This window comes from Sarcophilus harrisii, chromosome 3 (assembly GCF_902635505.1).
Source record: "Sarcophilus harrisii chromosome 3, mSarHar1.11, whole genome shotgun sequence".
Lineage (NCBI taxonomy): Eukaryota > Metazoa > Chordata > Mammalia > Dasyuromorphia > Dasyuridae > Sarcophilus > Sarcophilus harrisii.
In genome coordinates, this window is record NC_045428.1 from 161,797,360 (window position 1) to 161,811,302 (window position 13,943).

The 13,943-nt window shown below is 32.8% G+C and overlaps 1 protein-coding gene across 1 annotated transcript in view; it reads right to left on the minus strand.

The window, feature by feature from the left end:
- Positions 1 to 13,943, minus strand: part of COL4A1 (collagen type IV alpha 1 chain) — a 192,738-nt gene that overhangs the window by 41,431 nt on the left and 137,364 nt on the right. The window contains exons 27-33 of the mRNA XM_003765735.4: positions 8,018 to 8,110; positions 7,821 to 7,925; positions 6,285 to 6,382; positions 3,707 to 3,857; positions 3,470 to 3,583; positions 1,870 to 2,037; positions 1,633 to 1,722 (exon numbers count right to left, since the gene is read on the minus strand). Coding sequence (XP_003765783.1) covers positions 1,633 to 1,722; positions 1,870 to 2,037; positions 3,470 to 3,583; positions 3,707 to 3,857; positions 6,285 to 6,382; positions 7,821 to 7,925; positions 8,018 to 8,110 — 819 coding nt within the window. The remainder of the gene's footprint in view (positions 1 to 1,632; positions 1,723 to 1,869; positions 2,038 to 3,469; positions 3,584 to 3,706; positions 3,858 to 6,284; positions 6,383 to 7,820; positions 7,926 to 8,017; positions 8,111 to 13,943) is intronic.

The following is a 13,943-nucleotide window of genomic DNA, read 5'->3' on the forward strand; positions in this document are numbered from 1 at the left end:
CTAATTATTGTGACTCTTTCTGATCCATTCTTTCCTATTCCATTGCTTTCATCCTTTCTTATGGCATAGTGAGTACCTCATATTCTCAAAATCTGTTTCAGTGGAGTACATATGGCAAGTTTTAATATAAATGTCAACTAAGACTAGTTAAGTTCACAGAATTGCCATGAATATTCTGGCCAAAGTAATTCATAAACATTGCCCAATGAAGATATAGGGAAAATTGCAACATGTCAATGAAACTTTGGATTTAATATAACTACATAATAACCAAGTTCTATAGGAGAAGTTGACCTAATAGAAATGCTTGAAGTTAGATTTTCTTTCTTTTACTTAATATTATTGAAGTATAAGACATTCATAGAAATGAGTTGGTTTATTAGTTTTTATGCCCTTTTCTCCTTTTCTAAAATATCCATATCATTAATTTCTATATCTAACTTCTTTAAAGCTTACTAAATAAAATTTAGGGAACTATTGAAAGAGTATTTAACACAATTTTCTACTGCCCCAAATAGCTTTTTTGGGGGTAATCTTGAAAAAACACTTTCCATTTGAAAACAATCTCTATTAAGAGAATGGGGAAAATCAAAAACATTATTTGAAAGAAAATGTATTTTCAAAGGGGGAAAAACACCTCATCTGCAAACTTCATAGCAAGCTAGAGAATTCCAAGAATTCCTTTTACAATGGTACATTTGAATAATCAGACACCAGAACATCACATAAATGTTCCTAAGAAACCCGTCTTTTCTTAGTTCTATATGGCAGAGTTCAGTTGATTCTGTGTGCTCACTTTCCATACAAAATTCACAATCGAATTATAAATTATCCCAGGCAATTTTTGTTCTTCTTAAATTGTCTTCTTCAGCCACCACCACCACAGGCACATACAGACATCACAAAATGCCTCTTAAAGGGAAATATTTCTCTTCTCTGCAGGGCCATCTCCAATCATCCTGATCTATCTGGACATTGGACCCAGATGGCTCCAGAGAAGAAACAAATGCTGGTGACCATGCACAGCCCTTTCTAACTCAAATACAATATATTTGCATCTCATGGCATCACCCTGATGTCATGGTTATCTTAAAGAACAAAGGACAAATAACAAAACAACAAAAATTTTTCCTTACTAAGATATAGTAGATGGGATTCTTATACTAGGCAGAGATGATCAATCTTGATGATCCCTGGAGTCACTTAAGATTCTGTGAATCTATGAAAATAGTTATTCCTTCAATATCACTGTTTAGGGGGACAAGCACCCCATGATCTGGAAAATCTGCATAAAATTTTTTTGGCCTCCCTTCACACCAGAGATTTTTCTTTTATGAGGTATATACAGTATCTTAATATAAAATTTGGGTTGATATTATATAATACAACACATATATTTTATGAATTTCTGAGTTTCTCAATTTTTCTGTAGTTTTTGTGTGTGGTCTTGCTCTTGCAAAACTCCCCAAAAATTCCCATTTAATTTCTTATTCTGACCAACAATTACTGCAACCATGATGGGGAAAGTCACAATGGGGAAGAGATAATTGTATACTTCAACTACTTTTAAAAAGTCATTAAGAAATTAAAATCCAGAGAATTGACCTTTTTGTAGCTGGCAATGAGTCTTACCTTTTAGTCCTTGGAAACCTGGAGAACCTACTGGTCCAGGAGGACCTGGCTGACCAGGGGTTCCCATTACTCCCATCTCTCCCTTGGGACCTATGAGCAAAATAAAAGAAGAGTAAATGTTATTCCAGATTTACATGTAATTAGCAATTTTTCACTTAGCCCAGAATATTCAAGTAAACAGGCATCATTTCACTTAACAATTTTGGGGAGGAAGAAGAGTTTACAAATATGACTTACCTGGAAAACCTGGAAGTCCAGGAGTCCCTTGTGTGCCAGGAGGCCCAGGTAATCCTATTTGACCTGTTAAGCCAGGAAGACCTGGACTTCCCTTATCTCCTTTGGGTCCTGGCATATCTGATCCTGGGAATCCAGGGTAACCCTTTTCTCCTTTGATTCCAGGAGGACCTAAAATAAAAGTAAAAAGCAAATAATCTTAACTTGCATAATTAAGAAACAGCCTGCTAGACAATTCACTTTTAATTGGTAAACACTATAAGAAAACACATATGTCCCTATTAAGTATAATTAACCTAAAGTCTACATATCCCTAGTAGAAGGAGGTAAGCTTAAAACTAATTATCGATAAATAATGATTTGTGGATTCCCACTCTCCTGGTCTTCTTTATTGTAAGATTATGAAGGAGCTAAATATTGGGTCTGCTCATATACCACTGCCAATTTTAATTAGTCACTAATAAACACTACCATCAAGGAAGCAATTAAGAAAATTCACTTGCATTCATTTAAAAAAATGTAAATAATAAAAATTCAAGGATGTTTTACTCATTCTCCTGCTAATGGCATGTATTACAAGCATATGGGAACAAACATTAACTTAGATAACAATCAAATTATTTTTACAAATTGATATTATTCTCTTACTACATTATTAGTGGAGCTCTGAAATGGTCTAGTCTTCCTGGCAAACAATTTGAAGCTATGCCCAAGAAGTTACCAAACAGTTCCTATCCTCTGACCCCTATATTATTGTCAGGTTTCTACATCAAAGAAATCCAAAAAGAAGAAAAGATCCATATATGAATATGATAGAATACTATCATGCCATATGAAATGGTGAAATGGACAATGACAGGGGAAACTAAGAAGACCTTCATAAACTGATGCAAAACAAAGGAAGATGAATCAGAAGAACAATTTATACCAGGGGTCCTCAAACTACTGCCCGCAGACCAGATGCAGCAGCTGAGGATGTTTATCTCCCTCACCCAAGGCTATGAAGTTTCTTTATTTAAAGGCCCACAAAACAAAGTTTTTGTTTTTACTATAGTCCAGCCCTCCAACAGTCTGAGGGACAGTGAACTGGGCCCCTATTTAAAAAGTTTGAGGACTCCTGATTTATACAATGATAATGTTACAAAGAAAAACAACTCTGAAAGACTTTATAACTCTGATAAACATAAAGATGAATTGTAATCTAAGTGGATGAACATGAATTGTACCACTCACCACTTGCTGGAGAAGTAATAAGCTTTAAAATGCAAGATGAGACATACATTTTTAGACATTTACCAGACTATGCAGCTGTAGCTATGTACTGAAAGATTTGTATATTTTTTTTAATTTTTAAAATAAAATAAAAATAAATTTTAAAAAAGGATTTGTTTTTCAGTTTCATTTGCTCAATAATATGTATGTGAAGGGAAAGTTAAATAAAAAATACTTGAAAAAGAAAAATGAAAAAAAAATTACTTTCTTCAAATCCTGTCCCGCCCAACATATTATTTAGATTTATGCTTATCCTTTCTTTCACTCACATAGTGAGTGACACTATGGTGTCTTTTCTTAACTACTGACAGTATAGGGAACTCTGAATTACCTGCTGATCCTGGTGGCCCCTGTCCTCCAGGGGGGCCCATAACTCCGGGAGGGCCTATTCCTGGAGCACCAGGGGCACCTTTTGGGCCTTGGATTCCTTGCAGCCCTGGGTCACCTAAAGAGAAGAAACAAAAATTGTAAATCAATTACCCACATCAGGAACTCCCTCCTTTCCACCCACAGACAGGTAATTTCAGAAAATGAATTCATTTTTAAATTTTCTCTTTGAAAACATTACCTCTGAGTCCTTGTAGCCCAGGTGGCCCTATAAGTCCATGTTCTCCTGGGATCCCTGGTCCACCAACATTCCCCTTTTCACCAGGGCGTCCAGGAATGCCAGGAAGACCTGCTGATCCTTTGGGACCTGGGAGACCAACTCCAGGCTCACCCTTGATATTAAAAAGAAAAAAAAATGACAAGGCAAGATCAATTTATAACAAATGTAACCAGGTATTCAGACTTTCCCTGTGTCAAGAAGAGAATTTTAAAACTTAGTATATTCCTGGGAATTTTAGTCCCAGACTGTATTATTTTCTTTGCTAACTTTATTGTTTCCAACATGTTTTTTCTGGGCCTAGAACTTCTAAGTTCTTCATGCTGGACACAAATAAATAACAAAATGCAAAACAATTGCCTTCTCACAAGTGAACTGATACCTTCTTAATAAAGGGTTCAGAATCATAATAGGACACCATGCCTAATGGGTTTTTTTCTGCCTTTACTCTGCTATCTTGGCTTTACCTTCATAATTAAAATTTTTTCAATATTAATCAGTGCTTTTAAAGTATCCTTTAAAACATTTTACGATCTAAGGACACTTAATAAGTAGTGAGAATAAAAAAAATAAATAAATGAAATCTATAAAAGAAAATAAGCAATATGATTTTACTTCAAATTATGTATTAGGTAAGTGTTTGAAAATAAGTTGTACACAAGGCAAAAAAAAAAGTGTTTTGAGTAAAGTACAATTGATTTCTGCTACAATATCAAAAACCAGTTTCCATGGCTTTTGGACTTGCTGCATTCTTCAAAAAATAATCTTAAATTAATAACATTCCCTTCAAAGAAGTTTTTCCTTTGTCTCTCTATACTGAAAATGACTCAGTTTTTGCACATTGTAAGAATAGTTAGTAACACGAAGTCAAGCTCTATGATCTTTGAATACTTTTTAAGGGCACACATTATTGATAATAGCAAAAAATCAATTTGTGTTCCATTTGTACTTAACTAATTATATGAGACAGGAACATGTTAGTAATCATGGCCTGGCTTCTGGTTGACTACAGAGTTCTCTAGCAGGAGGAGCCTATGGAGAGTTTTTTTTTTCCTAGCTCTTCACAAGTTCAGTGCATACTCACTTATTTCTTTAAAAAAAAATTTAACAATAAACACTAACAAACATGAATATTTAAAAATGTAACTAAAAGAGGAGTTTATTTAAAAGTATGAACTTATAGTTCTCTGTGTGTCTTACTGTCTTGCTCTTTTCTTTCTTTTCCAAATACTTAGTACAGAATGTAAAGGATGGATTTCTTTTTTAAAAATACTGATAGAACTCATTTTTGGCCTTCCTTCAAGACAAATTACACTGCTACTTCCACTGATAAATAAAGCATTTTCATTGTAAGTACATTCAACAAATATTCAAAGATGCCTCAAAAATCAGGAAGTCTGGGAGTTAGAAGGATCAGCATCCAACTACTCCACCTTGATCTGATTCTTTTAGGGTGACACAGAAAAAGAGAAGAGAGCCTAAAGAATGTTCATAGGCCCTAAAAACCAGAAGAAAATTAGGTGATCACCTAGTTCATATCCCTAATTCATATCAGGAAACTGTGGGCGATAGAGTTAGTGTGCTTGATTCAGGGCAAGGAGTTTGCTCTGTCTTAGTATAAAGATTTCCATTCTCAGACTGAGCACTTCACCTAATCAGACTCTGCAAAACGAATTCCTTCTGTTCTCAGACTCTGATATCAATTTTGTGTTTTTTGACATATGTGATATTATTTTAATATTTTTCCTGTAAGATATGTCCTTTCCTTTGAAGATGTAAAGTAATAGCATGGTAGAAAAATTGCTGGATTTGGAACAAGACAACCTAGTCCTGAATCTGAGTTTTGTCAATTAGTAGCTATTAGTAGTCAATTAGTGAATAGATGACATTACCTCTCAGTTTCTTTATTGGTAAGACGAAGGGTCTGGACTAAGGGACCTTCCAGGCTCCTTTTAGCTCTAAAATCCTGGAATCTGTCCCTATTTTAATTCTATCCTCTGGTTATTCAGTTTCTAAGGAAATGTGTCATGAATCATAGAATTAAAGAATTAAAGATGATAAGAAACTAGAAATAGCTTCACAGATGAGGAAACTATATTCAAGAAAAATAAAATGATTTGGACAAGATCATTCTGAAAGTTAATTACAAAGATGGAACTATGGGCCAGTTTCCTATCTCCCAGTCCATGATTCATAAAAGCACATTCACTTTCTTAATAAGAGGTTGCTGTTTACAAAATCGAGATATATTTTACGGCCTATTTGATCCTAAAGTGACTTGCTGAAGTATACTTCCCAATCATGGAGTTAATTCAGAACCACAAAAGTGTTGTTTTTCCTTTCCAATTAAAAAAAAAAAAAAAAAAGATGAATGTGAATAAACCAGTCACATGAATAAACTCTCCTTTGGAAGCAAAATAATGAAACTCTAGCCTATAAAAAAGTACAAGGTGATTCTTTAGTACATTATCATTGGCATTTTTCCTTTCTCAAGAACATTTTTTAAAACAATAAAAAAAAAAAAAAGAACAATACTACTTACTTTTTGGCCTGGAACACCTGGATTTCCTGGTAAACCATCAAATCCTGGACGACCTGGATTTCCAGGCTGACCTATAGCTCCAGGCAAGCCATCAACACCTATTGAATAAAGCAGATCATTAATATTGCAACAGCTTTATGACCTATTGAACTAGGCCTGAACTTATCTGGAAAATTAAGCAGAGATACCCTCTTTGAAAGCAAAATGTAAAGATAATTTATTTAGCTGGTGTCACCAGGGTCACCTAAGACACTGTTATGGGCACTTTACACTTTTCCCCAAATCTGTCCATTTTTCTTTCTCTTCTTCCTCCTTACTAAGCCTCTTTCTATTCTCCTTTCCTCAAATCTCCTTTTCTCCTGTTTTTAAAGTTAAGCATGACAGAAAAATTAGTCATCTAAAATTTATTAAGCTCTACTATGTAATGATGTGGCAGCCACTGTACTGGACATAAGTAATCATAATTCAACCTCTCTGGTAATATTCAAACCAAAAAAGCTTTATCATCCCCTGCTCTAGAAATATATAAATAATATGGAAATTAATTCCTATTAAGATGCCTGGGATCAGTCTTTGTGATTTTGTGTGTAGAAAAAGGAGAGTTAAAAGGGTGTATATGTGTGTGTATGTGTTTGTATGTAATTTTGTTTTACTCCTTGGTCTAACAGCCAAGGAAACTGGGACAGAGCCTGGCCAAATGGTATTATGTTCAGGGGAGTAGAACTAGAACTATAATCATATTGATATTGAGAACTTGAAATAGCAAAATTCCTTCTACCAATGCTGGTCAATTCCTTGAATGACAACTGATCCATACCATGCAGACTAGGTTGTGTGACTAAGCAAGCAAACTAAATTACCAAAGAAGACTGACCATTCTAGATGACTACAATTAGAATATAATAAAGGTTCTCAAAAAATAAATAAGGATAAATCATAATCAAGTGGTAATGAGGGAACAGGTAATTCTAGAATATATTAGGAATCTTTTCTCCATAAATAGGTTTCCTAGCCCTGAATCTGTTTGAATCCTCTTTCTGGCCTTCCCAAATCATTTTCTTGTGAATTTTTAGAAATGTTATCCTGCTGCTCCTTCTGTGGAGAAAGAGTTTTTTGTTTTTCTTTTTTTTTTTTAGGACAATAAGGAATGTCAGCTTAATGGTGCTTCTGAGTCTACTTTACATTATACTTCATAAGCAGATTCACTTTCTCAACTCTTAATTCCTCCCTAACCAAGAGTTATGGCTGTCACACTAAATGCTTGTAAATTACTTCTCTTCAAATCACCAACATCTCACTTTTCCAAAAATCATCTTATAAGATAACCTCATATTTTTTAAAGAATTCTTGCTAGGTTACAAAGTTATTTCATACTTATGGTCCCATTTTATTTCTACAATATTTTCCTAGGGCAGAAAAAGAAATTTATTATTAACTCATTTTACATTTGCAGCTAGTAGAATGGCCAATAAGAGAATCTCCAACCCAATGTTCTTAGTTTCAATTAAACTCATTTTTACTATTTAAAACTTTTACCTTTTGGTCCTGGGGGTCCTGGAAACCCTATTCCTGGTTGGCCAACAGACCCTTTTTCTCCTGGAGGTCCTTGTCTTCCTGGGCTGCCAGGAAAACCTCTGTCACCTTTAATGAGAATAGCAAATGGTCAATCCTAGCTAAAATTGGAAGTTTATCAGGCTTCAACTTTTAAAAGAAGTATAAATTTAAAAAAATACCTTGGGGTCCTGGGAAACCTGGGGGTCCTGGAACTCCTTCTGCTCCCGGGGGACCAGGTAGAGGAACCACTTTTCCTGCTTCACCCTTAGGACCTGAAAAAAATTGTAAACACAGATATAATAGAAATATATATGTCAAGTGTAGTGTTTTTGCACCATCTAAAATATAATATTAAATTTATTAAAATGATAGTGAAGCCTATTTTCCCCTTTCCCCTCCACTAATTTTCTAAAATCTTTGAGAGAAAGCATTTTCCTTGAAATACATACCCATAATTATTTGCATCAAATCCTCAAAAGATATGGCTTAACACTTATTTTAAAATTCTATTTTTTTTCATGAGAATTACAAACAAGACCACAAAAAAATTCAAATCTTACTGCATGCAAAACTATTCCAGAAAAAAAACTCCCAGCTATATATAACTTCTTATTCAATTTGCTTGATTAGAAAGTTCTGAACGTATCTTTAATGAATAGAGAATTAGTCAGAGATCCAACAAGTTTGAGTCATCCCCCACTATACTGGTTGTCTACCTCTTGATAAGTCATCTAAACTCTGTTCTAGGCAGCTCTTTAGAAATGTAATGTTGCTGAGACGGTGCTATCCAGAGAAGATGTTTTCTCAACCAGTGAAATCACAGATTTCCTATCCCTAAGCCACCTTACTCTACAATGTCACATATATTTTCCTCTGTATCCGACTGAAAGCTATTTAAGATGAGGGTCTGTGTTATACCTAATTCCAGAGCCTGGCAAAGTATCTTTTACACAATAGGTACTTTCTTTGCTGGATGATGATGATGTGATGATGATGATGATGACAATGACTGATATTATTCAGTCACTTCAGTGATTGATTCTTTTTGACCCTATATTGGGATTTTCTTGGCAAAAATACTAGAGTGGCTCACTGTGAGGAACTGAGGCAAACAGGGTTAAATGACTTGACCAAGATTACAAAATCAGTAACTATCTGAGGCCAGATTTGAATCCAGGAAGATGAATCTTCCCAATTTCAGGCTAGCATTCTATACACTGTACCACCTAGCTGACCCAATAATAATGATAATATATTCCTCTGAATCCTACTGTAGATTATCTATCAATTATTAGTTTGGTGATTGTTTTAAACTATCCTATCTATTCATTCAGAAAATAATGGTTGCTAATGAAATAGAAAGTTATAGAAATGCAATCTGTATGTTTGCACAGTATTATATTTTTTTTCTTTCTTATCAATGCTTTCTCTTGAGTTAATTAAACCCACATATTTACTTAGTGAAAAGTATTCACCTGAAAGTTCTAATGTATATTATCTCCCTCTATATACATGTCTTAACCTAGGTCTACTTTAGATCAAAATAGATATGAAATAATTATGATTTATATTTTCCTTTGCTCTACTTGGAACACTGACAATAGTCTTTTAACCAAAAAGATTACTACTTGTAAACGATAAACAATAAAAGAATATATTAACCCAAAGAAAAAAAAATTAGTAAATTTAGATATCACAGTGACTCAAATGAATGAAGTAGGAAAAAACCTCTAACTCTAATATCTAGCATATAGCCTTACCCTGATATATGACTTCCTTTTCTCTCTGAGATTGCTTACTGATCACCATCTGCTCCCACACTAGATGTTAAGAGTTCCTAGAGAAGGACTTCTACCACATGAAAACAACTCACACTACTCCTAATAGTGATGATATTATAGGAGGATACATATTTTTCTTACTTGTCACTTAGTTCCTGAGACTTTCCAAATGTGCTTCCCATTTATACAAAATCACACATTAACACCATTAACTTTTTTTTCTAATTACATGTAAAAACAATTTTTAACATTTGTTGGATTTTTTAATCTTTGAGTTCCAAATTCTCTTTTTCTCTTCCCCTCTCCTTGAGAAAGGAAACAATTTGATATACCTTATAGATATAGTCTTACAAAATACATTTATTTAAATATTAGCCATGTTGCAAAAGAAAACATAAACCAAAACAAAACCAAAAAAAAAAAAAAAAAAAGAAGAAAATTAAAAAAAAGGATGTCCGTTCCTACTTGCACTCAGACCCCATCAGTACTTTCTCTGAAGGTAGATAGAATTTATTCCTCATAAGTATTGCTGAGATTAGCTAAGTCATTTACAATTTGACCATCTTCACAATACTCTTGCTACTGTAACAATATTATCCTAGTTCTGCTCATTTCATTTTGCATGAGTTTAGTGAGGTGTTCCCTGTTTTTTTTTTTTTTTTTTTTTTTTTTTTTTTTTTTTTTGAAAACATCCTGCTTATCATTTCTTATAGCACAGGAGTATTCCACAGAAATCATACACTACAGCTTCCTTAGCCATTCTCCAACTGATGGCCATCCCCTCAATTTCCAATTCTTTGCCACCACAAAAGAAGGTGCTATCTAAATATTTTTGGTAAATATTGATCCTTTTCCTTTTCTTTTTTAGAGGAAGACTCTCTTTGGGATAAAGCCCTATTCGTGGATCAAAGAGTGCACAGTTTTAGAGGTCTTTGGGCATAGTTCCAAATTTCTCTGCAGAATGGTTGGATCAGTTTACAAATCAACCAATAATGTATTAATTCTACCATTTTTTCAAATTCCTTCAAATACTTTACTTTTCTCTTTTCTGTCACATTACCCAAACTAATAGATGTGGGATAATAGGCAATGAAGAGTTGTTTTAACTTACATTTTCTAATTAGTAGTTCTTTAAAAAAATTTTTTTCATATTACTACTATGACTGAGTTTTCCTTCTGATTTCCTGAATTAGAAAATCAGTCATATTTTATAAAGTTTCTCTATATATTTGAGAAATGAGACCTTCATTAGAGAAATTTATAAATCCTTCCTTTCCTCCCCACTCCTTCTAAACCATACACTTTGACCTTATATTGGTGAGAGATGTTGGTCTGTACTTAGTATCTGCCAAGCTGTTTTACAGTTTGTTTGTTTTTTTTTAGCTATTTTTATCAACTAGTGGGCTCTCCCAAAAGTTTGGATCTTTGATTTTATCAAACATGAGATTACTATGGCCATTAGTTAATGCGCACTGTGTACTTAATCTATTCCACTGATTCACCTCTTGAGTTTTTAGTCAGTACCAGATGGTTTTAATGATTTTATTGTTATTGCTGTTTAGTCATTTCAGTTGTTTCTGACTCTTAGGGACCTCATCTGAGGTTTTTTATTTTGATGAACACTTTTTTGTAATTAGATTGAGATATGGTACTGTGAGACCACCTTCCTTCACATTTTCACCCATTGATTCCCCTCATATTCTTAACCGTTTGGTCTTCCAGATGACTTTTGTTATTATTTTTTCTACTTCTATAAAATAATCTTTTAGTAGTTTGATTGCTCTGGCACTGAATAAGTAAATTAATTTAGTTAGAACTGTCATTTTTATTACATTAGCTCAACCCACCCTTTAGCAATTGATATTTTATCAGTTTAGATATGATTTTATTTGTATGAAACATATTTTGCAATTATGTTTCTAGATTGTCCTAGGTAGGTGTATTCCCAAATTTTTTTTATTGTCTGCAGTTATTTTAAATGGAACGTTTCTTTCTAACTCTTGCTGCTGGAGTTTGTTAGTAATAAAAATCCTGATGATTTATGTAGATTTATTTTATAGCATGCAACTTGGCTAAAATTATTCATTTATTTTAAATGGTTTTTTACTTGATTCTTTAGGTATACCATCACATCATCTACAAAGTGGTAGTTTTCTTTCTTCACTGCCTATTCCTAATCCATTTCTTTTTCTTTTATTGTTATAGCTAGCATCTCTAACATATTATTAAATGATAGTAGTGATAATGCCTAAAATGGTATTGATGGATAATGATGATAATGGGCATCTTTACTTGACTTGTGATCTTCTAGCTTATGCCCATTACAAATAATGCTTACTGATGGTTTTGGATAGATACTACTTTTCATTTTAAGGAAAGCTCCATTTATTCCTATGCTTTTTGGTGTTTTTTTTTAATAGGAAGGGCTATTGTATTTTGTCAAAAGCTCTTTCTACATCTACTGAGATAATCATATGGTTTTCTGTTAGTTTTGCTATTGATCTGGTCAATTATGCTGATGGTTTTCCTCATATTGAATCAGCTCAGCATCCTTGACATAAATTCCATCTGGTCATTGTTTATTACCTTTATGATATATTGCTATAATGTTCCTTCTAGTGCTTTATTTAAAGTTTTTGTATCAAAATGCATTATGAAAATTGGTCTACTGTTTTCTTTCTCTGTTTTTCTTTTTCCCGGTTTATATATCACTGCCATATTTTTGTCAGAAAAGGAATTTGGTAGAACTCTTAAAAAAAAAAAAAAAAAAAAAGCTTTTTTCCCAAGTAGTTTACACAGTATTGGAATTAATGGTCCTTTAAATGTCTGGTAGAATTGACCTGTAAATCCATCTGGTCCTTAGGACTTTTTCTTAGGAAGCTCATTCATGGCTTGTTCAATTTCGAAGATAGGGTTATTTAAGTATTCCATTTCCTCTTTTGTTAATCTGGGAGATTTATATTTTTGTAAATATTCATCCATTTCACTTAGATTGTTAGATTTATTGGCATATAATTGAGGGAAATAGTCCTAATAATTGCTTTAATTTCATCTTAATTGATGGTTAATTCACCCTTTTCATTTATGACAGCAGCAAATTAGTTTTCTGTTTTTTAATCAAATTAATCAACAGTTTGTCTTTTTGTTGTTTTTTTCCCCCATAAAATCAGCTTCTAGTTTTTCATTAGTTCAATGGGTTTCTTGCTTTAATTTTATTAATATCTTCTTTGGTGTTTGGGAGTTTTTAATTTGTTCTTTTTCTAGAGGTTTTTAAAATTTTATAACCAATTCATTGATCTACTTTTTCTCAGCTTTACTAATATAAACATATAGATATATAAATTTCCCCCTAAGTACTGCTTTGACTGCATCCCATAAATTTGGTATGTTGTCGAATTGTTGTAATTCTCTTTAATGAAATTATTTATTGTTCATGTAATCTGTTCTTTCACTCACTCATTTTTAAGGATTGGATTATTTCATTTCCAATTAATTTTTAATCTAGAATCCCATTTCCTTTTAATGAATGTAATTTCTAGTGTACTATGATCTGAAAATGCTGCATTTAATACTTTAGCTTTTCTGCATTTGGCTGTGATATTTTTATGCTTTAATAAGTATTCAGTTTTTATTTATATGTCATGAATCATTGAGAAAAAGGTATAATTCTTTGTTTTTCCATTAAATTTTCTCCAGAAATCTGTCATTTATAACTTCTTTTAAAATTTATTCATCTCCTTGACTTCCTTCTTCTTTATTTTGAGGATATGATTTATCTAGTTCTGAAGGGGGAAAGTTGAAATACTACACTAATATAAATTTACTGTCTATTTCTTTCTATAATTCATTTAACTTTTCCTTTAAGAAATCCAGATGCTATGCTGTTTGGTACATATATGTATAATATTGCTATTACATCATTTGTCTATGGTACTTTCTAACAAAATGTAATTTCCTAATTTATCTTTTTTAATTTTATCTATTTTTGCTTTTGCTTTGTCTGAAATCATGATTGCCACCTCTGGTTTTTTTTTTTTTTCTATTTTAGCCCCTTGTCTTTATTATGTATGTCTCTCATCTTAAATGTGTTTGTTGTACACAATATAGTTGGATTGTGGTTTTTAAGTGACTCTGCTATTCACTTCTGTTTCATAGGTGAGTATATTGCATTCACATATTTTTATGATTTCTAAATACATATTTCCCTTCATCCTATTTTCTCCTTTCTATCCTTTTCTCTCATGCTTGCCTTTCCTCCTGAAACTCCTCAAAAGTAATGCTGTTGGACAGAATTTTATACACAGTAGAATTTCTTTCAAATCTA